At 45.0% G+C, this 22,347-nt stretch overlaps 3 protein-coding genes and 1 non-coding gene across 5 annotated transcripts in view; 2 read left to right on the top strand and 2 right to left on the bottom strand.

The window, feature by feature from the left end:
* Positions 1-64: 64 nt before the first annotated feature.
* On the top strand, positions 65-136 carry Trnat-ugu (transfer RNA threonine (anticodon UGU)). The gene has a single exon. It is a non-coding gene; the product is annotated as a tRNA-Thr (tRNA).
* A 455-nt stretch (positions 137-591) lies between these two features.
* Positions 592-5,898, bottom strand: LOC119383488 (germ cell nuclear acidic protein). The gene is made up of 5 exons (XM_049412544.1): positions 5,879-5,898; positions 5,489-5,643; positions 3,717-4,002; positions 1,301-1,518; positions 592-738 (listed from the first exon to the last, which is right to left on the bottom strand). The coding sequence occupies exons 2-5, from the start codon at positions 5,632-5,634 to the stop codon at positions 633-635; spliced, it is 756 nt and encodes a 251-aa protein (XP_049268501.1). The 5' UTR covers positions 5,635-5,643; positions 5,879-5,898; the 3' UTR covers positions 592-632.
* A 4,304-nt stretch (positions 5,899-10,202) lies between these two features.
* LOC119383487 (LIM and calponin homology domains-containing protein 1) lies at positions 10,203-21,774 on the top strand. The gene is made up of 5 exons (XM_037651647.2): positions 10,203-10,802; positions 16,336-16,754; positions 17,522-17,915; positions 21,113-21,277; positions 21,490-21,774. Exons 2-5 carry the CDS (start codon positions 16,482-16,484, stop codon positions 21,513-21,515), a joined length of 858 nt encoding a protein of 285 aa, XP_037507575.1. The 5' UTR covers positions 10,203-10,802; positions 16,336-16,481; the 3' UTR covers positions 21,516-21,774.
* LOC119383485 (ran GTPase-activating protein 1) overlaps positions 21,326-22,347 on the bottom strand; it is a 35,390-nt gene continuing 34,368 nt past the window's right edge. For both annotated transcript variants that reach the window (XM_037651644.2, XM_049412543.1), the window contains exon 15: positions 21,326-21,646. In XM_037651644.2, coding sequence (XP_037507572.1) covers positions 21,565-21,646 — 82 coding nt within the window. In that variant the 3' untranslated portion in view covers positions 21,326-21,564. The remainder of the gene's footprint in view (positions 21,647-22,347) is intronic.

Below are 22,347 nucleotides of genomic sequence, written 5' to 3'. Positions count from 1 at the left end.
GCTGACTAACACTCCTAGGTTTAAATGCACATATATACCCCATAAAGTGGGCGGGAGGATGACCGCCGCCGTAGCTCAGTGGTAGAGCATCGGACGTGTTATTCGAAGGACGCAGGTTCGGTCCCCGCCGGCGGCAAGTTATCTTTTCGTGCACTTTACTTTCTTCACATTTATACTCTAAATACTACAGATAACACTGCCTATACTTTCCTTGGCGTTATTGTCTGTTAGTTCTCATTAATATTGTGTCTAACAAAACGAGCCCTTAAGAGTAATCTCCTTTCCTTCATGATTTTGAAAATAAATTCGAAAATAAATTGCAGTCTAGGCATAACAGCATAAAGCAGCCGAATCATCCTTCAGAAACTATTGCAGGTGCACTGGATAACCTGAGCATGCACGAAGGGAACAGACGCGTCTGGCGGCCAAGTGGATAGGGCATCATTCTTGCCGTGATGTCATTCATGAAAGAGCACCACAACAGCTTCTGACCGCTGATAGCTAAAGGCACTCTCTGTGACAACAATGTTCATCACGAAAAAGCTCAAATGCATGCACAGGCTCATCCACAAACAATTTCTCTTCAATTATATACATACTTTAGCGAGACAAAAAATAAAGAATTACTGGCATCATGGACATAAGTTGAAGGCAAGTTTCCTTTCTCGCGGCTGCTTGTAGTCGTGACACCTTTGGGCAGGGGGAAGCTTCGGGAACCTCCGAGCAGCACGATTCACCCTACAAGAACACAAGAAAGCTATAATGAGAGCTGACTGCAAAGCTTAAATACGTGCAGTGCAAGTTCTATGCAATGTGGCAAAGTAAGACAATGGAGCAAATTTACGCTACTCCTGAACAATGTACTATAGACACATTGTGCCTCTGCCGGCGAGAGCAGTATGGCCATTTTCCAAAGTCAGCCAAGAGCAGCCAGTAAAATCACCTGTGTTACAAACAGAAAGAGGCTATTCAACCAGTGTGTATGTTAGAACAGCTCAGGACATGCTTCCTCTGTCTCTGAATTAGAGCAAGGACGACATGCACAGGAGTATCACCTCCTGAATGTTTGCTTGCTGCCCTCACTATTCATAAGTTCAATAGATGCCGTGGCGCCACACATCCTCATTATGCCATTATACTGCACGTTCAGGTACGACATTTGCTATAGCGTGTTCAAAAAGCATCCTGCAGCTAACTGCCAGTTGTCTTCTTTCAACTCAACCTTCATGCTGGTTCGAGAGAATGAAACTGGTGTGAAGGGAGGGCTTTGCAGATAAATAACGAGAAATGCGACACGCACCAGAACTTCCACAGTTCACCGTGGCCGCCTCGCTTGCAGTTGTGCAGGCACCAAACTGCCGCGTGACACAGCTCGTGCAGTAGGGTGTCTCTTGTTTGTTCGGCACTGCGGAGAATTTTCGACGAGAGCTCCACACGATACTTGTTGTTGGGCAAGTTGAAACACCGGCCTGCTGTCGATATCAATCGGCCATTCCAAGAAATTTCCCCTGGAGGGAGCTATGCGTGTTGAAAAGAAAAACTCCATAAGTTTCTGCGGTACGTTTTGTAGCAAGCACACAGCGTTGTAGGAAATACAGTCAAACCATAACGTAACAAACATGAATGTAACTAATCATCGAATAGAGTGCAGTGAACGTGACATTTTTGCCAACATTGCCATATAATCAATACACATGCTTTTAACAAACATCAAGTATAGCAAAGGTATATCCACTTTCAATGCAGCTACGTCATAAGCCTTCATTTCACAGTCAGCAAAAACGAAATTGGGGACAAACTTGGTATTTATATCGCAAGACGGCCTTTAATTTGAATGCATGCCCCTGCAGTAACGTCTCCTGATATCTGCCCAGAAAAATGAGATTTGGCGCAATGACTTAATTATAACGATGTATGCTCACTTAAGACAGCATTCGAAGAGCACCACATTGAAGGTGAGGACCCGAGGTAGTACATCCAGTTTTGCCATGTTTTCATGAATACAATGCAATAAAGGTTTCTATTTTTGTCTGCTCATCCCCCTCCCCCTCAGGTTACAAACTGAGAATTAAAAGTGGAGAACAGAAAATAAATCTGTCATTGTTGTGATCAAAATGAAAATAATAAAAAAGAACAATATGCAGCTGCTAATTAGGGCTGCTAAGGTATGCAGGCCAGAGTGGGGGGGGTGTCAAGGGGAAGGGTGAGCACCCCTCCTGCTCTATGCCTATCACCCCGACAACTCTGATGGAAATTATCAGTCTGAACTGCCTTGTATGTTTCTTTTTAGAGTTTCTTTAGCAGGCAGGAAGATAGTATAATGTGGAAGATAGAGCAAAAACCAAAGTAATGAGTAGTTAAAAGGGGTACTGACACAAAATTTCATGGCCGAGATAGCCTGCAGGATCGATTCACATGAACGTGCATACATCATCTACCAAATCTCAACAGTGAATGTAGTTTCGGAGGTAATTATTATGAATGCTGAGGTTCGCGTGCACTCTCCAGTGCTATACGCCACACCTTGTGACCCTGACAACATATAAGGTGACTTTAATGTGACCCCCAACTTCCGGGACGTCACCAATGTGGCTGAGCTCTGAGCTAGCGCAGCTAGTATGACGATGTCATAGTCACCATTGCGCTTTTGCAGCAGATTAGCCAGCGCCTCGCGAGTGCATACCCGCGGCAAACATGCGGAAAGTGTGGAAGCCTCGAGAAAGTCGTTTCTACCAGACGACGACAATGACGGTGCGTCACATGCAGCAGGCGAAAGGATGTCAGCAGACGATGCAGGCAGCACGGAAGTTCGTCACAGTTATGTGTGCCATTTCACATGCTAGACGGCATTAGTTGCTCTGGTGGCTTGCCATTCTCGGAGCTCTCCCGAACCAACACTGAAACTGGTCGGAAATAAACAGACTGTAATTAATTATTTGTCACGTGTTGCAACAAGCAATGTGTCATGTTATAATAGGGCCCCGGCAACATATTGCAGCAAAAAAACGCGAAGCCAAAATTTTTGTGTCAGTACTCTTTTAAAAGGAACAAGCACAGTTGGTTAGGCCTTGTAATGCATTATTAAGAAAACGGCGCGACAGAAGAAACGAAAAGACTTTTACCACACAAACACAAGCGTCATGTTCATGTGGTAAAATTCTCAGTCTTTTTTTGTTGCACCTTTTTTTTTAATAATGCTAGGCCTCAGCGGTTTTACAAGAGAAATCGCTGAGGCCTACAATATAATGATTAGGGACAAGACTTGTATCTGTGAACCGTCAGTCGCTCTTCATGACAAGGAAATCAGCTGTCTTTGCCAACCTTGATTAGGTGCAATTTTGACAATGGTGCCTTCATGTATATTAGTGTCTTGCACATGTCACGGTTTTTGTACTTGGTACATATAAATGTTTCACAATTCTTCAATAAAATATCAGTTGAGAGCCAGAGCTGTGTTGTTCTTTTTCCTTCGTTTTGTCCGTGTCTAGTGTTGCACTGTAACAAAGTTCAAGATGAGTCTCTAAGAGAGTGCGCAGTCTTCCTTTCAACATGAAATAGGCCAACTGTGATCACACCATTCCTGTGCCAGATGTGTATAAGGAGAGTTTGCTTTCAACTCCTCACAAAATCCGCATACATTTTCAAATAGAATACAGTCAGCTTAATGACCAATGCTAAGCCCTCATGAGCAATGGCCCACGCAACGCAGGACCTACCTTGTGAGCAAAGACCTCCCTGTTGAAAATTGAAAAGAGAGCACTGGCAAGATCCTCCCGGGAACTGTTGAAACTTTGCTTGAACTTGAGCGTATCTGGGTGGCATTTCTCCAGAGGTGTGCTGTCAGACAGCGACTCAAGGAACCAGGTGTCCCTGTCCTCGGCAAATGGTGTCTTCACAGCAGCGCATGGCGTGAGAAGCCGTGAAGCAGGTGGCTTTCGTCCCGCCGACGTTTCAATTTCATCGTCGCTGTCCGAGCTGTCTTGTAGAAAGGATGGGCGCCGCCTGCAAAGAGATGTGTTCCTGCATTGCCAGCACAGCCACTCGAAACTCTCTCATTGATATAAAGAAGTTAGTTATTGTTGCTTTTTGTATCTCAAAGCAGATACAGATGAGGTGACTACGGTGAGGAGAACCTACGTAGACTTGTACATATTACCAAAAAAACTAACAATCAAACCTTCACGGTTGCAGTGCTTCTTCTGATGCCCTTTCCCAGCTCATGTAGGACAGAGCCGTTCGCTTTTCATCAAAATCAAATTGTGGGGCTGAATGTACCAATGCACCACAGGACGTATGAGAGGCACTGCAGTGGTGGGTTCCAGATTACTCTACACTGCCTATGGTACTTCAAATAGTTTGTAGACCTGAGCACATCGGCGTTCCTACATTCCGTTTTACAGTCTGGCTATGGACACTTGCATGCGTGAAATGTGGAAGCTGTTAAGAAGGTCAATGTACAATCTGAAATGTACATTTACAGACCACGTGCAAGGGGAACATTTTATCGATAACCTTCAGATGTAGATCGGGAAATGTATGTACGGTTGGGTACAAAAGTTTACGAGACACACAGGGTTAGCAAAGGGGGAAATTCCTGTGAAGTCAGCTTCCATAGCCTCAAGGTCAAAGTTTCAGTGTGGAGTAGTTTTTCGTTGCCTGGGTAACCCTTTAAATTAGAAGCACCATTCCATGAAAGCAGAAATTCACACTTTTCATAGTACACGTGGTTCCATGACCTATTGTGGCCGACTCTGCACATGCGTTCTTATGCTACATAAACTCTCTTTCCATCGAAGTAGCGGTAGAGTTTTGTGATAAGCAGGACCAACATTTAGGAGGAATTCAAACTGCTTTAAGAAATTTTGCCAGCTGATAGGCGCCTTGAAAGCTGTGATGCCCAATAGTTCCAGTACAGAATATTTTTGTTTTATCTGTTATAAAGGTTTAGCTACCGAAATACATATTTTTATGACTAAACAATGATTAGTGAAGACCTTCTTTGTTTTGTTTTTCATCTTCCAATCACTGTACAAGGCTAAGTGCAATACAACATACAAAAATTGTTAAACGTTTAGCAAAGAATTGTTTTCTGTTAGAACCGATACTATTTATCAAACACGGCGCCGCATTGCACGCAAGGAACATTACTTGAAAAGCAAGAACACGCGGCGAGTACGGTTGTATTATTAATGCGTTAGGAGAAATAAAAAGGATTTTTTTTTCATATGATCGGCGCAACAGCTATATAGTGGCTTAGCAAGACATGTGGTTGGGCAAGTTGGTTATTACTTGATGCAAAACAAACGAGCGTTAAGCAACGGGCTCCTGTGTGCCTCTCGTTTATGTCCCCGTTTCTTAGCGCTCGTTTGTTTCGCATCGCGTATATCGTGGCATTGACCTTGTATGTTCGTTACATTTACTGATTATTAGGTATGTTTATCTTCCCTTCTACATATCCTTTTTTTTTTTTTTTCACGCGACAACTTACCGAGCAGATGACCAGCAACGACGACCGGGCAACGGATCTCCCCTACTCCGCTGAGGTGTCCAAAATTTGTGAGCGTTCTTCTCTAACGGGGATTCATTCAGCCTGACGGCTCTTTCGAACGCCTCGCTTAGCTTGTCACTCGCCATGCCACCAGCCTAAACAAAGCAATCAAAAGTTAATGCACATCAACACGGCATAAGTCACGCCATAGTCAAGGAACACGTAATTACATACAGTACCTTTTCAATCAGCTCTAAGCGCTACAATCAGCTACCGTGTGGGACACATAATGAGAGAGGAATCAAAGCCATTTGCAAGTTCTCCAACTCCCGTTGAACCTTTCCGCAAATTCCTGCTAGGGCGGCTAGAGCTGCTAGAGCCACAGGGCACCTGAAGATTTGGTTGGTTGCTCCTAGGATGTGGGGTGGCCTGTAGCTAGTTGCTAGTTTGTTTGTTTGTCGCTTTTAAGGCTAGTTGCGCTAGTTGTTCGTAGTGAAATTTCCGCGCTGTTTTATAAAATATGGTCACGTGATAACCACATTAATGATGGTGATGACGATGCGATAACGCGATGAAGCCACAGTAAAAAAACCGGCACTGACTACGGTGACGGGGCCCGTCAGCGCAGTACCGTCGTAAAAGTGACGGGGCCCGTCACCGTAGTGCGAATTGTAATAGTGACGGGGCCCGTCATAATAGTGAAGTACTTATGGTGACGGGCCCCGTCGTCGTAAAGCGGTGACTACGGTGACGGGGCCCGTCAGCGCAGTACCGCCGTAAAAGTGACGGGGCCCCTTTACCGTAGATTTTTGGTCGTTTTAGACGCCCACGTCGTGTGATGTTCATGGCGTAGTTGGTTGGCGCGCTCTCCATAGTGTTATGGCTGCAGGTCGTCAGTTCGATTGCTCCCGCTTTTCCTTCCTTTTTTTTTTTTCAGGTTATGCGTCAACATCAACGTTACTGCTCTGACGGAGTCGTAACTTTTTCCTTCATGTCTGCGGCGGTTAGACAGCCCTAGCGTTCGGATGATGCGTTGTTCCTAGGCTTGTGCGAATATTCGAGCAGTTCGAATATTCGAACGAACATTATAGTATTCGAATTCGCTTCGAAACGAATTTAAATTCTAGGAAATTTCGAACTATTCGAAATGAACGAATAGACATAGATATAAAACCGCATGTAACTCTCTGTAAAGGTGGTTTCACTGCAGTAGAGGTGTGTTTTACCGTGAACACACCTTTTCAGTAGAAATCCGCACTGCCGCGAAGCCCCACTTCAATGTTAAATGAACATGCAGTAAAACCTTGTTAATTCAGAGTCACTGGGACTGTGACAAATTTAATTAAGCGGGTTTTCGAATTAACCAAACATACAAAAGGCGAGATGCAAGGAACATTGTATTACTGGAAAGTAATCAGAGGTGGTCGTTTGCTGTGCCTGCTAGTTTGCGGCTACAAGGGTTTTTTCCAGCAATACTTGGTCCGAATTTTGCCGCTAAACCGGGGAAACGGCGGGCTTCGCTGAGGCCAATGCAAGAAAAAAAAAAGAAAGAGGAAAAAAAAAACGGTCTCGTGGTCAACTGAAATGCGCGCCTGTGAAAAAGACGTGCTTCGCTGCAACACAGTGGTGACACACGGGCAGCATGCCACCTGCTCCTCGCAGCGTCAGTGCGTCATGATGCGGCCACTCGCCCATTCTTTCTGGTAAAATAAAGAATGTAATAATGACCAGTGTGACGGAATTCGCGATGTGTTCTGGGTGGAAAAAGAGGATCATTGACGCTTTCGAACTGAGTTTTCGAAGTAGGCGTTGCGGGCAAGTACTCCGCCAGCAGTGCAAGTGCGCAAATTGCCGGAGCAACCGCCAATCGGAGGTTCACACACATCGCGAATTCCGTCAGACCGCCCTTTATTAATTTCTCTATTTTGCCTGAAAGAATGGTTAAATCATGACGCACTGACGTTGAGAGAAGCATTCGTCATGCTGCCCGCGTGTCACCGCTGTGTTGCAGTGAAGCACGTTTTCTTTTCCGCAGGCGTACATTACAGTTGGCACGAGACCGCCTTTCGTTTTGTTTTTTTCTTGCGCTGGCAGCAGCGAGGCTGGGATGCTTCACTTGTCACTCATTAGTATCGCTACATTGCATTGCCTTGTAGCTCCTAAAGGCCATCGTTTCTGCGGATTTGCGGCTAAATCGGGATCGGGAATTGGCACATGGCACCCAAAGTTTTTGAATTAACCGGGGTGGTACTCACTGCCGCTTCAAATTATCCCCTCAGATTTACATTGAAAAATACAGGGCCATAGAAATCCTTCTAATTATGCGGGATTTCGAAATAAAATTTCGAATTAATGAGGTTTTACTGTATTACCCTCACATCGATTCATCATTCTTTAAGTTTAAAAGCTTATTGTTATACCGGTTTATATGCTCTAATTATAGTAAATTTTAATTAACATATTTTACAGGTTATCACTTGCATTTCACCGAAAGTCAAATCCTGCTACTACTCAAAGTTGCTTCGAATTCGCTTCGGACCTAAAATTTACTATTCGCACAAGCCTAGTTGTTCCTATGCGACCTCGGTTCTAATCGCGCTGAATAAGAAAATGTTTCCATTTTTTTTTCTTTTTTCAGTATTGTTTCACAATACCGTCCCGAGCTTCCGGCTAGTCAACAATAGTTACTCATTCGTGGTGACACGGCTCAGCGTGGGAGAGCGGAGCCCGTTAATCAGCATGTCGCTGCGCCGCTGACGGTCATGCGATGCCATGATGGGCACAGCGAGGACAGCCAGTCAAATCAGCAATGTTCCCTCCGAGATCTCTTTCGACCATGGAAAGCAATAAAAAATCCAAGAAGACTTCAGGCGCAGGTGGCTGTTTTGGTCGGCGGTGCACGTCAGTACGAAAACATTTCGGGGGGGGGGGGGGGGGGGAGCAGCGACGCAGTGACATTGGCGGCAGCGACATGCTGATTAACGGGCTCCGCTCTCCCACGCTAAGTCCGTGCTACCACGAAGGAGTAACTAGTGTTGACTAGCTGGAAGCTCGGGACGGAATTGTGAAACAATGTTGAAAAAAGAAAAAAAAGACACAAAAAATTTTCTTATTCAGCGCGATTAGAACCGAGGTCGCATAGGAACAACGCATCATCCGAACGCTAGGGCTGTCTAACCGCCGCAGACATGAAGGAAAAAGTTACGACTCCGTCAGAGCAGTAACGTTGATGTTGACGCATAACCTGAAAAAAAAAAAAAAAAAAAGGAAGGAAAAGCGGGAGCAATCGAACTGACGACCTGCAGCCATAACACTATGGAGAGCGCGCCAACCAACTATACGGTCCCTACCAACTACGCCATGAACATCACACGACGTGGACGTCTAAAACGACCAAAAATCTACGGTAAAGGGGCCCCGTCACTTTTACGGCGGTACTGCGCTGACGGGCCCCATATGGGGCCCCGTCACCGTAGTCACCGCTTTACGACGACGGGGCCCGTCACTATAAGTACTTCGCTATTATAACGGGCCCCGTCACTATTACAATTCGCACTACGGTGACGGGCCCCGTCACTTTTACGACGGTACTGCGCTGACGGGCCCCGTCACCGTAGTCAGCGCCAAAAAAACCACGGTTAGTGAACCGCCAACGCTCTTGGTGAGAACAGCATTGGCTAACTTCGCAGAACCAGCACTGCAGAACCAGCCACACCTAGTACCGATAATAATGTTTTATGGGTGATTGAGTGGAACTTCGAACTTCTTTTGGCTCATGATGTGGGTGGCGCAGTTGCAGGATTCAGCAGGATTGCAGCCCATATTAGGGTCCCATATGCTGGTCATTACTGGTCATGCTTGTTGCAGCTGCAGCCGTTTTCGCCATGTTCTGGTTGCGTCAGTTGTGTTGCGTTTCATACAATAATTAACTTTCATAGGGAAACCTATGGCATGCTTGACTGCCGTGCGGCCAGCACTTCGTCGGTAGATCGATCATGTATAATGTGTTTTGTCTCAAAGTTCCATCGACAGGCCGAGTGAGGCCGGCCAGTTCTCTGGATTCTGTGTGAGGTCTCCTGTATCAGCAATATTTGGAATCAACTACAGCTAGCATGAACCGTCAGCATTGCAAGCGCCGTTTATGAAAGCGCCAACCGTCATCAACGTGGTCTTGCGGTAAATAAAAGCATGAAAACACGACGCTTTGCAGTCGAGCATGGTACACACCCGTAGTATAATTTCCCTGCCCATTTGCTACGGAAACACACCCATATTTGCCCATTCTTTCCACGGGCAGATTATAAAAGGGTTGCCCGCATGGCCCGTGACGCAACACGCAACATTCCCACACAGCCGGAAACAGTCCATTTCGTGCTTCCGGCATCATTGCTGTTTTATGTATTGCATGTATTAATGAAATGCATAGTTTAACAGCCTTCTAAAATGTGCGCCAGCAACTTGGACTATTTTTGCAGCTTTTGCGCTCTGTCGCGCGAACGCATTGCAACGCGACGTTGCCATGGTTTCGCGTGAGCTTTGCGTTGCCGTTTATTTGCCCGCGTGTTTTGTTTGTTTTGATTTGACGTCTCTCTCGAAAAATATTACTATCTGTCGCTGTCCGACAAAATTAGGCCGAACGCCAGAGGCGCCAGGAAGTTTGTTTGCCGCGGCCTTTAATTAACTGGTTGAGCTGCAAAGAAACAGGTTTGCCGACGTTTAGGAAACGACAAAAACAAATCGAACGACACTAGCCGCAACCACTCCTTCGTACACTTTCCTCGCGTATTTTGACACCGCGGGGCTAATCGTTTCACTTTTGCGGCGCGCTGTCAAGTCCCGATAAGTTGTAGTTGTAGTACGTGCGTGTCGAGCAAGCGAAAACAAGCAAAAGTAAGAAACCGGTGCACCGACACACGCGAGAGAAACAACGCAGTTGAGAGCCCAGGGAGCCCGAGGCCTCCCATAATGCGCCGGCGGAGAGTAGGGAGAGGGTGGGCCGGTTTTGTACGCGGAACATAATAAAATGCCACGGAAGAAGTCGGCGAATGGGCTCAGTCGCGATTCTTTGATAGGATGAGCGTGGTTTGTAATGTTTTCCTACAGTCGATACAACGGACTGCTGCGCCCCGTGTGTTGAAAGTGGTGTTTGTGACAGCTCGCCAAGAACAATATAGTGACGGAAAAGGAGGCACCGAGGCTGTTCCTTGGTGGTGCGCCTATATCGGGTGTCCCAAGGGTAGATGACCCACACAAACGCGACGACAACAGTTCTGCGCGAAGCAAACGACTGGATGACTTTCGGGCGTTGGTGAAGGTGAGTGCAGCTCGAAAAATTCTCGTTGTCTTAGGTATGAAGCTGCGAATTCATGCCGACGTTCTCGTTCTTGCTCCGAGGAGCGTGGGAATGTGTGAAAGGTTACGCTAGCTTCAGGAAAGCGGGTCATGCTTGGGAACCGACGTTTGCTCTGCGACGTCGCTGTTTTTTTCTGCGTGTAGTTACGTTGACGCTGTGTATGTCCCGAGTGCCACTAAATTTCGCCGCCAGCAACGCTGCGATTAGCGAGGAAAGGGGATTTAGAGGAAGTGTGAAACGGACCGGCGGGTCAACTTCCGTGTTTTCTGAGTGTGCAAAGGTCACGGCGTCGTTCACTGCTGGCCGATTTTCTATAACACGTTCTTGACGATGTGCCGAAACAAGTTCACTTGTCCGAGGCTGTTGTGGATACTTGGGTGAAACGATCGCGACGGGAACTGACCAGCGAACGATTGGATGAACAGTGTGTGTTTACTTCCGCGTTCTATGATTGCAGCGAACCGGATTGTCTGTGTTCGCTTTCGATGTGGCGCGATTAACACTTCCTATTAACCTACATACGGCTTTCATCCGCCCCACACCGAAGATGCGCGCGACTGGGCTGTTCGTACTGTGCCGCAAGACACACCTAAAGAAACCACACATTCACTTGTAGAACCTATGCGAAAACTTCTTTTAAACAGTATGGTGGATGTCACCTCGGCATATTCTATAATTTATTATACATTTATGTCTACACAGAGGTGAAAGAATTCGAGTCTTAGATATGTAAACATCTCATTGGCATGCATTAGTTGTTTTTACGAAGATCTGAAAAGGCATGTGATGGCAAGAAATAAAAATAATCAACTCCACAGTACAGACTAGACCACGAATGGAGAGTACAGTTGCACTCAATATGACTTTCAACACAGGAGCACGTGGCCTCACGAGTTCAAAGACTGCCCATTGCTTCCACTAGCCCTTATTTCCATAACTAAACACTGTTCTTGCACTCGGGGATGATTCCAATTAAGAAAATATCATTTAGTTGCTGAAATGAAAACAAGTTGAAGCCATGTGCAATCTTTGAACTCATGAGGTCACGCGCTCCCGTGTAGCAAGTCATATTGAGCGCGGCTGTAGTTTGTGTGTTTGTCGGTGCATACTGAGTGAAGAAAAGTGGAATGGCAGGTCGATGCGACAAGAGTGGCAATGAACTGAGCAACATGAGATGGTTGGACACAAAAACAAATAGCCTGACGTAGAAGAACTGTAGCATAAGAGTGCTTGCAGATAGTTGAACATCATAGGTATTGGCACAAGGAAAGGAGCTAAATGTCCCAAAGCAGTGCTCTTGTCATTTGTAGACCAGTCCGGCATGCATGTAAAAACAGAACAAGAATGGCACAAGCACGTCCTTTCACAAATGTCCTGCGTTCTGCATTTGTATTGACTGTTCCAAAATATACAATTCGTCGAGCCTTCTGTATTACTGATACATGTGAACTTGTCTGCATGAATGAGTTGGTTTATGAGTAAGAAAAAAAAAGGTGTGGTCCACGAGGAAACGGCTCTTCCATTGATGTACAGCACTGCTTATTGCTTAACAATGCTTCTTCTACACCAGAACAAGTTTGGTGGCATTCTCCAACAGATATTAAATATCAGGCACTGCTCGAATTGATTTTACGTTTAGTTTTGTTTGGTCTACTTCAACCTTACTGGCTTAGGAGCCAATACGCTGAGTGGCTGGTCAACATAAATAGGCGACAGCATGACAAAAGAAATTGGTTCCAAAAAATATGGCCACACGTGGCATTGTCAGTTGCTGCTGTCATTTTCGCAAACAGCGTGCATACATTTTAAGTTCCCTTGTATTGGGAAATAAAAAACATAGGCGTGGCTCTCATGATGAATCCATGCATGAGAGACAAGCCTTAGCATGTGCAGCTACCACATCATCTTCACATTAACCACAACTGGTGCCGTCATTAGTTCAGGAAGTGTGCAGTGCAGAGAAGCACACTCGTGAATGATGAAAATGGGTCTGATAACAAAGTGCATAGCATTTTAAACCAGAAACTGGGGTTTGTTGCACCCGACATTTCAACGTAAACTTGACTTATTCTAAAGAGACAAATGGTGGCATAGATCTAAACATTTGAGGGAATGGTTTTGGAAACTAAGTGTATCTTGCTTGTTTTTCCGGTGTGGCTAATAAACAAGGAAGACAAATAAAGAGAGAGGTTCAGGGGCACGGAATGAATGGCAGTGAGGTAATAGCTACTACCAGTATTGTTGTACAGTGGCATGTTTTTCTTTGCAGTGGAATGAGCATATGCAATGAGTAGATTGCGTTCGGTATAATCGACAACTGACTGCAGCCAATACATGTAACTGCACTCATTCAGCAGCCATTGAGGCACCAGGCACACCATTACTGTAATGAAATGATTTGCTAAAGAACAAGGGCATTGGAAATAGATTGGCACTGGATTCTGCTGCTGGTGTTTCAGCAATATGACCTACACGTCTCTTTGAAGCCAACAGCAATTTTCAATTGGAGAGCCCAGAATGCTTGTGTACGAGCTAGTGTTAGATGATGATGTGTTTTATGGGTCTCCTTGAAGCAAAGATAACCAGCAGGAAGTCCTGCAGAGAGCACTTGGTGTATTTTTGGCTTATCTGAAATGTGAAGAACTGTGACCAGGACGGGATGCACAAACAGAAGTAGCACTTGCCTTCAAGAAGAGGCAGGAGATAAGGCAGGCAAAAAGGGGTAGCTAGCTGCAGCAGGAAGGCAGAACGTATCTTCAAAGGTGTGTAAGCAGATGAGCACATATTTGAGTTTACTCTAAGTGCCCTTGAAGTAAGCTTGCTCACTCGTCGGCGAAGTTTAGATTCACTTGTTTTGCTTACTTTTTATTCTTAACTGCTTAGCTACCTTTTTCGCAAACATTTGCCATGAGACGGTCTTTGGTAATGTCGCATACTAGCATTTTCACTTGATGTCTTGTGGCAGCTTCTTCAAAATCATTCCCCATAACGCTTTGCACCTATTGTAGCATGCTGATGACATCATTGTCTAGGAACATGGCAAAGGCACATTAATAAGAGTGCTTAATCACCTTACCTTAGTCACCATTTCACTATTCCCAATAATGTCTTGGAGGCAGCAGTATATGTTGGAAAAAGAAGAGAGAATGACACATTCGCCAACAGTACTGGTATTGGTATGCTAATGGTAACCCATAACACTGTAATTTCATAAAAAGCAGTGACCACTAAGAAGAATCTGCAGCAATGACTGCAATCACCTGCGCCAACTAAAAATAATCTTAAACTGCTTAGTGGCAATTATTCATGCAATCTCCTTAGCAGGCTTACAAAAGGCTTGAAAAGTATGTGGGCAGGGCCGTAACTAAGGGGGTTGATGGGGGTTCTGACGCCCCCCGAAATTTTTTCATGCTTGAACTTTTCGGGCGATACTAAAATATTTGTATGCTTTCACAGCGACCATCAGTTGCCAAAGTTCTACACACAAACACACCCCGAAAAAAATTCCTGGGTACGGCTCTGTATGTGGGACTAACCAGTACAGGCTGATGTCAAGTTAGTGACTATGGAAAAGCTTAGTAGCCGACCATAAGGCCACAGCCTTGATTTCCAGCCACAGCAGCCACATTCCAGTGGGGTAGCAACAAGAAAATGTTCACATACCATGTATTGGATGTATACATCATTCTCCTCTATGGAGTCTGTGCTGATTTGTGGCATTAAACTACTAAAATAATAATAAATAACACGAACCAAAGAAGAAAACACAACGTTCTGAACACGGCAGTGCATGCAGCTATTTCCATTCTTTTGTAGATATAATATTCCATCACAGAAAGCAGCGAGTTCAACAGAATAGCATGCCCTAGCCTAGAAGTCTCTTGCTGCAAGAGCATAAACTGCAACGTAAAAAAAAAAAAAGTGCAGCCTTTTCTTGCTTGATATGCAAGATATGCGTAGTTATGTTTTTATGAAGTCGAATAAAATATTGTCACTCATCTTATTATGCAGAGAACCTCTTTCATTCAGTCCTTTATAGCTTTAGTTTTTCTTTTTGCAGGGCAAGGGTGGCCTGCATGAGTGAGGTGCAGTGTAGATAATCTGTCAGTGAAAGAGCAGTGTAGTTTTCAGGCCAAGTTAAAGCTGTTTTCAGTGGTTGAACAGCAGCGAGTTGATTCAGCTGAGTGAAATAGGACAGCCAATCAGCACCAGACTGAACATGCGCAGTGTGGATACTGCTAAAATACACATAAGGCAACTGTGATCTTTTCAAAAGTATTTTCCCTTATACAGAGAACCTTGTACTCATCCTGTAGAAAAAGTAGAAAAAAGTGTAGGTATAATCTATGTACTTCAGCATATTGAAGCCAACGCACACTAATGTATCCACTGACACATAATATTTTGTCCCTGGTCTCTTCTAATATTTTTCTGCACATTAACTTCCATCACTTATGCCTAGTGTTTGATGTCACAGTATCCTCCCTCCACATAATACTTTTTTCTCATCTGCATTCCACATAGTCTGTAATGTGCTCTGCCTTCATGCAATCACCCCTTTTCTTGCCGGAGTTATCACTGTTCTTTTCTTAGTGAGGGCCTGTGTTTGCACATTCTTTCCCTGATCCTGTTCTCACTCTCGTATACGATAAGCCACAGATAGCAGAAGCAACTTCGTGAGAGACGCGTTTGTAACCTCTGCTACAAGATGAAGCATTCTGCAAGCCTTTGCTCAGTGTGCCACAACCTTCGACATTCTTTTCTCTAAGGAAGTAAAGTGTATAGTATGTAAACTGTAGCAAAGATGACTGATAAGTAGATCAAGACAAGATCAAGAATTATCGTGTTGAAACAGTGGCTAGTACTGTCTTGCTTCTTGCTTACATTCTTTTAAAAGGACACCGATGAAAAGCAATACAGCAATTTAGACTGATAAATTAACCTTTCAGAACTTCTTCTTTATTAATTTCACAGCAAGGGATGCCTTATCAGAAAAACAAATGATACGAAGGCCAAACTTGCATTTCTCAAACTTTGTGCTAGAACCTTAGCACTGGTACGCCAGCATGGTCTCGCAGGTTCCAAAGCGCTTTCTCGAATTGGGGCCATTGTAGTGTTGTGAAAGTTCTCAAAACTTAATTGTCTTTCACTTCGTTACAATGCAATCAAGTTCACCTCCACCGATGAAAAATTAATCTGGCTCTAGCAGAGGCACCTAAAATCTTTGACATTGCGGCGAAATGGTACAGGAACTCCTACGTGGTGTCACTACTCATCTCTTGGCCTTGAGCCTTTTGTGTCTTACAAATACCTTTTGCATGGTAAGAGCTTATATTATTACGGTGCAGTGCTGCCATTCACTGCAACTCAACTTTTTTCTTTAAGTGTCACTTCTATAAAAACCTCCACTTTGCAAGTGTCTTTTATGTTTGTGTGACAAGTATTTTCTTTATGACAAAGAAAATAACCGTTTCTGTGGTCGTAGCGCTTTCAGCATCTGCCTTCTAAGAAGCTAGTGCCACTACAGAGCCCTCAACGAATGCTGCTTCCTACAGACCCGCACAGTCTGACCCGAAGGTGCGCCAGCACCCTTCGTGCAGCGACTGGTTACTGACAGCGTGGGCATGGGTGTCGGCTGCCATGGCAGGCGGCTACCGTTACTCGGCTGCATTAGACAAAACGTACATGGAGCAACGTTGGGTGCCACCTAGCACCCCGACCGTCCAGCCCGTGCGCACCGTGCCCATAATTCGGGCAACGCCTGCGCCCAGCGCCTCCGACCCACTGCGATTCATCAAGATTGGACAGGCGCCCCTGGGCAAACAGGCTCGTGAGCAGCTTCAGGCCTACGAGAGCAGCGTGCGCAACCACGTGCAGGCCAAACTTGACGAGCAGGAGGAGCAGTGGCAAACGGTGAGTGGAGTGCTAGTTGGGCGATATTCCGAGAATCACTTTCGGTGACGGTGTCACTTTGCACCCGCCATGGTAGCTTGTACATAAGGTGTCGCGCTGCTAAGCTTGAGAGTGTGGGTTCAATTCCCGGCCACGGTGGCCGCTTTTTTTTATGGAGGCGAAGTGCAAAAAATACCTATGCACTTCGATTTAGATGCACATTGAAGAACCCCGGGTGGTCTAAATTAATCCGTAGCCCCCACTACAGCGTGCCTCAATCATATCACAGTTTCGGCACATAGAACCCCAGAAGTTATTATTATTAGCGTCACTTAGCATGAAAAAAGCTTGAGTGTTCATTGACTGAAGTGACTACTTGTACACCTTTCCTTAACCTAATTAGCGTTCACTGAAAGTGACATTTCAGTGGTATCTCCAAAAGTGATCATCACAAAATATGTAAGCTGTCCCATATTATCCGTAAACATTATTGCACCCTTTTACAAGTTGTGCAGTATGCATCTTCTAGTTACTTAAGGAGGGCCCTCACATTGTCCCAGCAGTCCTTCCCAACACAAATACAAGTTCAATGAAAGCATTATACAGGAATTAGCACTGCTCAGTTAGCGAGCCCATCTTTTGCCAAGATGTTCATCCATTTCTCATTGCTGGCAGAATGACAGTGTTTGATGCTGAGCAGTACAATGTCATAGTCCCTACAGTCAAAGCAGGTGCAGCAGTGCTGATGTGTAAAAGACCGACCACATTCATTCATTCGCTCATTGCAGAACCTCGACGAGTGGAAGAGCAGACGGAGGAAGGCATCGGAGAGGGCCTTTCAAAGAGTGCAAGACGCCAAGCAGCTTTTTCCCGACGACGGACGGAAGGAACCGGAGCCGGAACCAACGCTGACCACTAGCACAGAGTTACTGTCCGAGTACAGCACACGGGAAGAGTTCATACCTTCCAATAAGGCAGCCCGTCCAGCCCCAGCTGCCCGCCCGTCAACAAAAGGCCCCAAACCGCCGGTGCCTCCAAAACCAATGGCAGAGCTGAGGAGGAAAGAGTTCCTGCCCAATGCTGAGACAGGCGAGCAGGACAGTGGCAGGCAAGGTGCTCCGGCAGAGGCCACGTTGTCGGTTAGCGGCCGCAAACTTTGCTCACACTGCAATCAGCCTCTAGGCAAGTTCTTAGCATGCTTTCTACTATACTGCACACTTCCATTAAAGGGACACTAAAGTGAAACAATTAATCAGTTTAGAGTGACAAACTGTACTCTGAGAACTCTATAGTGTGGTTAATGTCGAAGTGGCGTCGCCACCCGCATTTCCTAGTTTACTAAGCACCTTCTTGTGACAAGCATGGTGACTTCGGAATTGTGAAAATGTACTATAATATCAGAAAGATCATCTCCCTCTTTAGTGTCCCTTTAACCGCCGTTGAAGAGTATAGTAGTCATGATGTTTTGTAACAGTATAAGCAACGACGACTGTAGTGGCCAAGAACAAATATTTGTCTCTCAGTGAACCTATACAGACTATACTAGTAGTCCTAATGCATGCGGTTGCGATTCCAGACACAATATTGACACACGTCCATGTTACGCAATGTGTCTCGCAGAGTTTGCCTCTGTGCCACGCCCTGCTTTGTAACCTACCATACGAATACAGGCTAATAACTGCTTTAGGGGCTGTGAAAAAGTAGGTACTTTTCATTTGCATGTTTATGTCCTTTTCTTTGTTGTGTATTGAGCCCTGCAAAATGCTTTTTTTTTGTAAGACACAAAGGCCATGCAGTGAAGCATCCTACAATCTCTGTATTCCATTAACATAACAAACTCGGCGAATTGAAATAACAGTGTGATTTTATTCAGAAAGAAAAGCGCTACATACCGAGTGAGAACAAATTCTTCGTATTGGTACAGTTTTCTTCTTTTTTCATGGTCGTTTAAGGGATCATTTGACTCTAGTTACGTTATCCCCGAATGTCAGCTGGTGCCCATGTATTTCTATAAGCTAAAACCTTTATTTGATGGCGATATATGCTCAGTAGCGTCCTGGTTGATGAACAGGTCAACTGGGACGTTACCAAGCGTATAGGTACAAGGCCTTCAAAATCAATGGAGAAGCAACAACACAGACAACAATGCTGGAAAGAACACAACCGTGCCGGACAGTCACCCCCTGAAGAGGACGCCGAAGTGGCCTCAGAACGTTATGTCAGCTGAGTTTAGCTTTTGTTGAAACTAAAACCTAAACTCTAAACTCGGCTGGAGAATGTTGTGGTTTTACCCATACAGAGGTCTGTCGTCGAAGACTTTTACATTTAAAGACTGCTTAAAGGCCGCTTCACATGCCGCGATTGCAGCGAAGAAAATCGCTCGGTTCGTTCTATTCGCTCTGTTCGCAACCACCGCTAATGGTGGTTTCATTTTACATGGACTGCGAATGGTTTGAGAATTGTCTGCGATTTGCGCTCTGTGACTGGCGCTGTGTGCAAAGTTGTTTGCTGCCGTTGTTTGTGGCAGACACTGTATAAATTTCAAATGTGATGTAACAATCTGTGCGTTATGATATTCTTAACTTTTCATCACCGGTTGCGAAGAGCATGCGTGTTTTGTCATTTGAAAACACTTTAAAATCTAAATTCACTTGAGAATATGCAACAACGGCCATAATAACCAAAACAAACTCGTTGGCGCAATTTCGACGGGACATGACTGAAAAATCGCTCCGCCGCTGTGAACAGAGCAAAAAATTTCCAACATGTTGGTCGCTCGCCGCTGACCGCTGCGGCGAGAGCGATCGGCCATTTTCTTTTTTTCTGCGAGCAAATTCGCAGCCTGAAAATCGCTCTGTTTTGTGTCATGTGAAACGGCCTTAAGGAGTGTTTTACTGAAGGAAGACCTAAAAAAGCTTTAGCAATAGCGTATGTGAAAGGAAATAAAAAATGAGGCAAAAATTTTCTGTCAATACTCACTTAATACAACCTTTGTCTGTAAAGTTCCAAGACTGAGTCCATTAAAAAAAAAATTTGTTTAACATTGAAATCGTTTGTAATCCCTTTGAAATAGTCTCCCTTGCAGTCTATACACAGTTTCCAATGCTTGAGGTCATGGAAACAGTTGGAAAACGCTTTTGTTGTGGAGTCTTGAATGGCCTCCAGCGACCTTTTAGGGCTCTCTTCACACACACGCACACAAAAAAACAGGAAAAAAATCGCATGTGGAGAGGTCAGGCGAGTATGGCGGATGGGGAAGTACAGTAATGCTGTGCTTGGCGAGAAATTTTGTCATGCCGAGAGCAGTGTGTAGCCTTACGTTATCGTGGAGAAGGCTCCATTGTCCAGATGCCCATAGTCAGGGCGACGGCGTCGCAGTGCATCACGCATGTGTTAGAGCACGCGGATATAAAACTTTATTCACTGTCTGTCCTTGTGGGACGAAATCATGGTGCATGACACCTCTGGCATCGAATAAAACTATCAGCATCGTCTTTGTTTTGGTCTTTTGTCACGGCACCTTTCTTGACACCGGAGAGCTTGTGGATCGCCATTCGGCGCTCTGCCTCTTTGTGTGAGTATCGTATTGAAAACACCATGTTTCGTCTTCAGCAATGATGCTGTCGATGAATACAGCATCCTTCTCTGCATCGGAGAGCAAATCGGCGCTCACTGATGCCCGCGTGTCCTTCTGATCCTGTGCGAGGGAGTGCGGCTCAAGTATGGTATTCAGCTTTCGTTTCACCAAGTGCTCACGCAAAATTTGGTGGCGTGTTGTCTTACTAATGTCGAGAGCATTTGATAGCATGCGGACTGTAATGGTGCGGTCTTGCTGTACAATCTCCCTGATCCGAGCCACGTTGTTTTCATTCCATGAGGCTGCAGGGCGCCCCTGCCTTGTGTCGTCTTCCACTGACGTTCTCCCGGAAACGAACCTCTTGTGCCACTCGAAAACTCGCACCCGCGATGTCTCATTGCTGTAAGCGTCACGAAGGAGCTCATACGTTTGTGTGGCTGTCTTGCCAAGCTTCACACAGAATTTTATGTTTACACGCTGTTCGAGGTGGACGTCCATCCCTCCACGTTCACTCACAGTAGAATGCGCAGACAACTAGTGACAATGTATTTTTCCACGTGTAGTGCCACCTAGCGACTGCCACAGCAATTAACATAAATATCTCAGGTTGGCCTGAAATGATGGCGCTACACATACGCACCAAGATTTGTTTTGAAGAATCATTTCTAGAGAAGAAAATAAATCGCTCTCGAAACTTTACAGACAGGTTGTAGAATGTAATACAGACAGATGCTTCTTGATGGCAATTCCGTCAAACATTTTGAAGTTTTAGCTAACACTCTATTTACTGTTTGCTTTGCAGGTCATGGTGCTGCCATGGTTATAGAGAGCCTTCAGCTGCTGTACCATCTTGCTTGTTTTCGGTGCTGTGTATGCCAAGCACCACTGGGAAATGGCCTGTGTGGGACAGACGTCCGCGTTCGCAATACAAAGCTTCACTGCACGGACTGCTACAGCAATGATGAGGGTAAGAGAATGGACCCCTCAAACTTTTTTAAACTTAAAATATTAAAACGCTTTCACATTTAATCATGTTGCATGCAGAAACCTGCAAGTCTAGGGGGTGTGTTTGCTCGTGCATAAGAATGAGGACGCATTGAGAACAAAAATAAAAAGCATGCGCAACTTCAATATCTGTATCATAAATGGGTAATCATCCGTCAAATCTTTGCTTTGCAGCGGGAGTGAAGCTGAGCAGGGTCTGATGATGGAGGTGATCAATGGTGAAGCGCCTCCCATGGCACAAATATTTTTTCACGGCTGGTACAAGACCTGCATCAACCGGTGCCGTGTCTTGGCTGCGGACCCTCCTAAGCAGCTGTTCAGCTGCACAGGCCTGTAGAAGATCCAACAGTAATCACGCAGTGTTTTTATTCACTCAGCATATATTTTGTACGTAGTAGATACAGCCCAAGAAATGGCAGCTGTTTTATACATGCAATAAAAGCTCATAGCCAAAGAGAATCTTTTACATTTCTGTCTGCCATCATTAAGAAATGTTAGCTTCCTTATCCTTGGATTAGTAGTGTCATTATTTCCATCACACTAGTCTGCAAAAGATATGGGTATTGACTTTTTGTCTAGATTGAACTTACAGAAGTCTACCAGTACTATCCGACAATCATGCCGAGGCAAGCAACAAAATATTTTTTAAACCTCCAAATGTGTCAGGACATGGAATGGTAGTTCTCAAGCATAAAGTCGCCATGAAGTATTGAATAAAATACTTTAAGCACACAGAAGTACTTTAGCGTGAATAAGTAGCACCACTGTTCCCTCTATTCGCTGATCACAACAGTTACACATTGGCAACAATTCTTCTTAAATTTTCACTACACACTCGTCTTTCAACAGAGTAGTAGCCAATGATGCCGCTTCCGTATGGAACCAAAAGCCAAGACAAGTTCCACTTTACACTGGTAGTGAGGAACACGAAAAAGAAGGGTAGTTTGGCAGAAGTTAGCCTAGTTCCCAAAGATGTTTATAGAAGGGCTTTATGCGACGAACATCAAGTTGGTAGAACAGTCGGCTACTTGG

Source organism: Rhipicephalus sanguineus, chromosome 2, assembly GCF_013339695.2.
Source record: "Rhipicephalus sanguineus isolate Rsan-2018 chromosome 2, BIME_Rsan_1.4, whole genome shotgun sequence".
In the NCBI taxonomy this organism is placed as follows: Eukaryota; Metazoa; Arthropoda; class Arachnida; order Ixodida; family Ixodidae; genus Rhipicephalus; species Rhipicephalus sanguineus.
The sequence above is the reverse complement of the archived record's forward strand: the minus strand, read 5'-3'. Positions and strand labels throughout refer to the sequence as shown.

Excerpts from the sequence above, each read along its gene's own strand:
- LOC119383488 (XM_049412544.1), bottom strand. The coding sequence starts at position 5,634 with ATGGCGAGTGACAAGCTAAGCGAGGCGTTCGAAAGAGCCGTCAGGCTG. Across the intron at positions 4,003-5,488 it reads CGTTGCTGGTCATCTGCTCG|GCGGCGCCCATCCTTTCTAC; the intron begins GTAAGTTGTCGC and ends ATCTCTTTGCAG. Across the intron at positions 739-1,300 it reads GGTGAACTGTGGAAGTTCTG|GGTGAATCGTGCTGCTCGGA; the intron begins GTGCGTGTCGCA and ends GTGTTCTTGTAG.
- LOC119383487 (XM_037651647.2), top strand. The coding sequence starts at position 16,482 with ATGGCAGGCGGCTACCGTTACTCGGCTGCATTAGACAAAACGTACATG. Across the intron at positions 16,755-17,521 it reads AGGAGGAGCAGTGGCAAACG|AACCTCGACGAGTGGAAGAG; the intron begins GTGAGTGGAGTG and ends CGCTCATTGCAG. Across the intron at positions 21,278-21,489 it reads CTGCTACAGCAATGATGAGG|CGGGAGTGAAGCTGAGCAGG; the intron begins GTAAGAGAATGG and ends TTTGCTTTGCAG.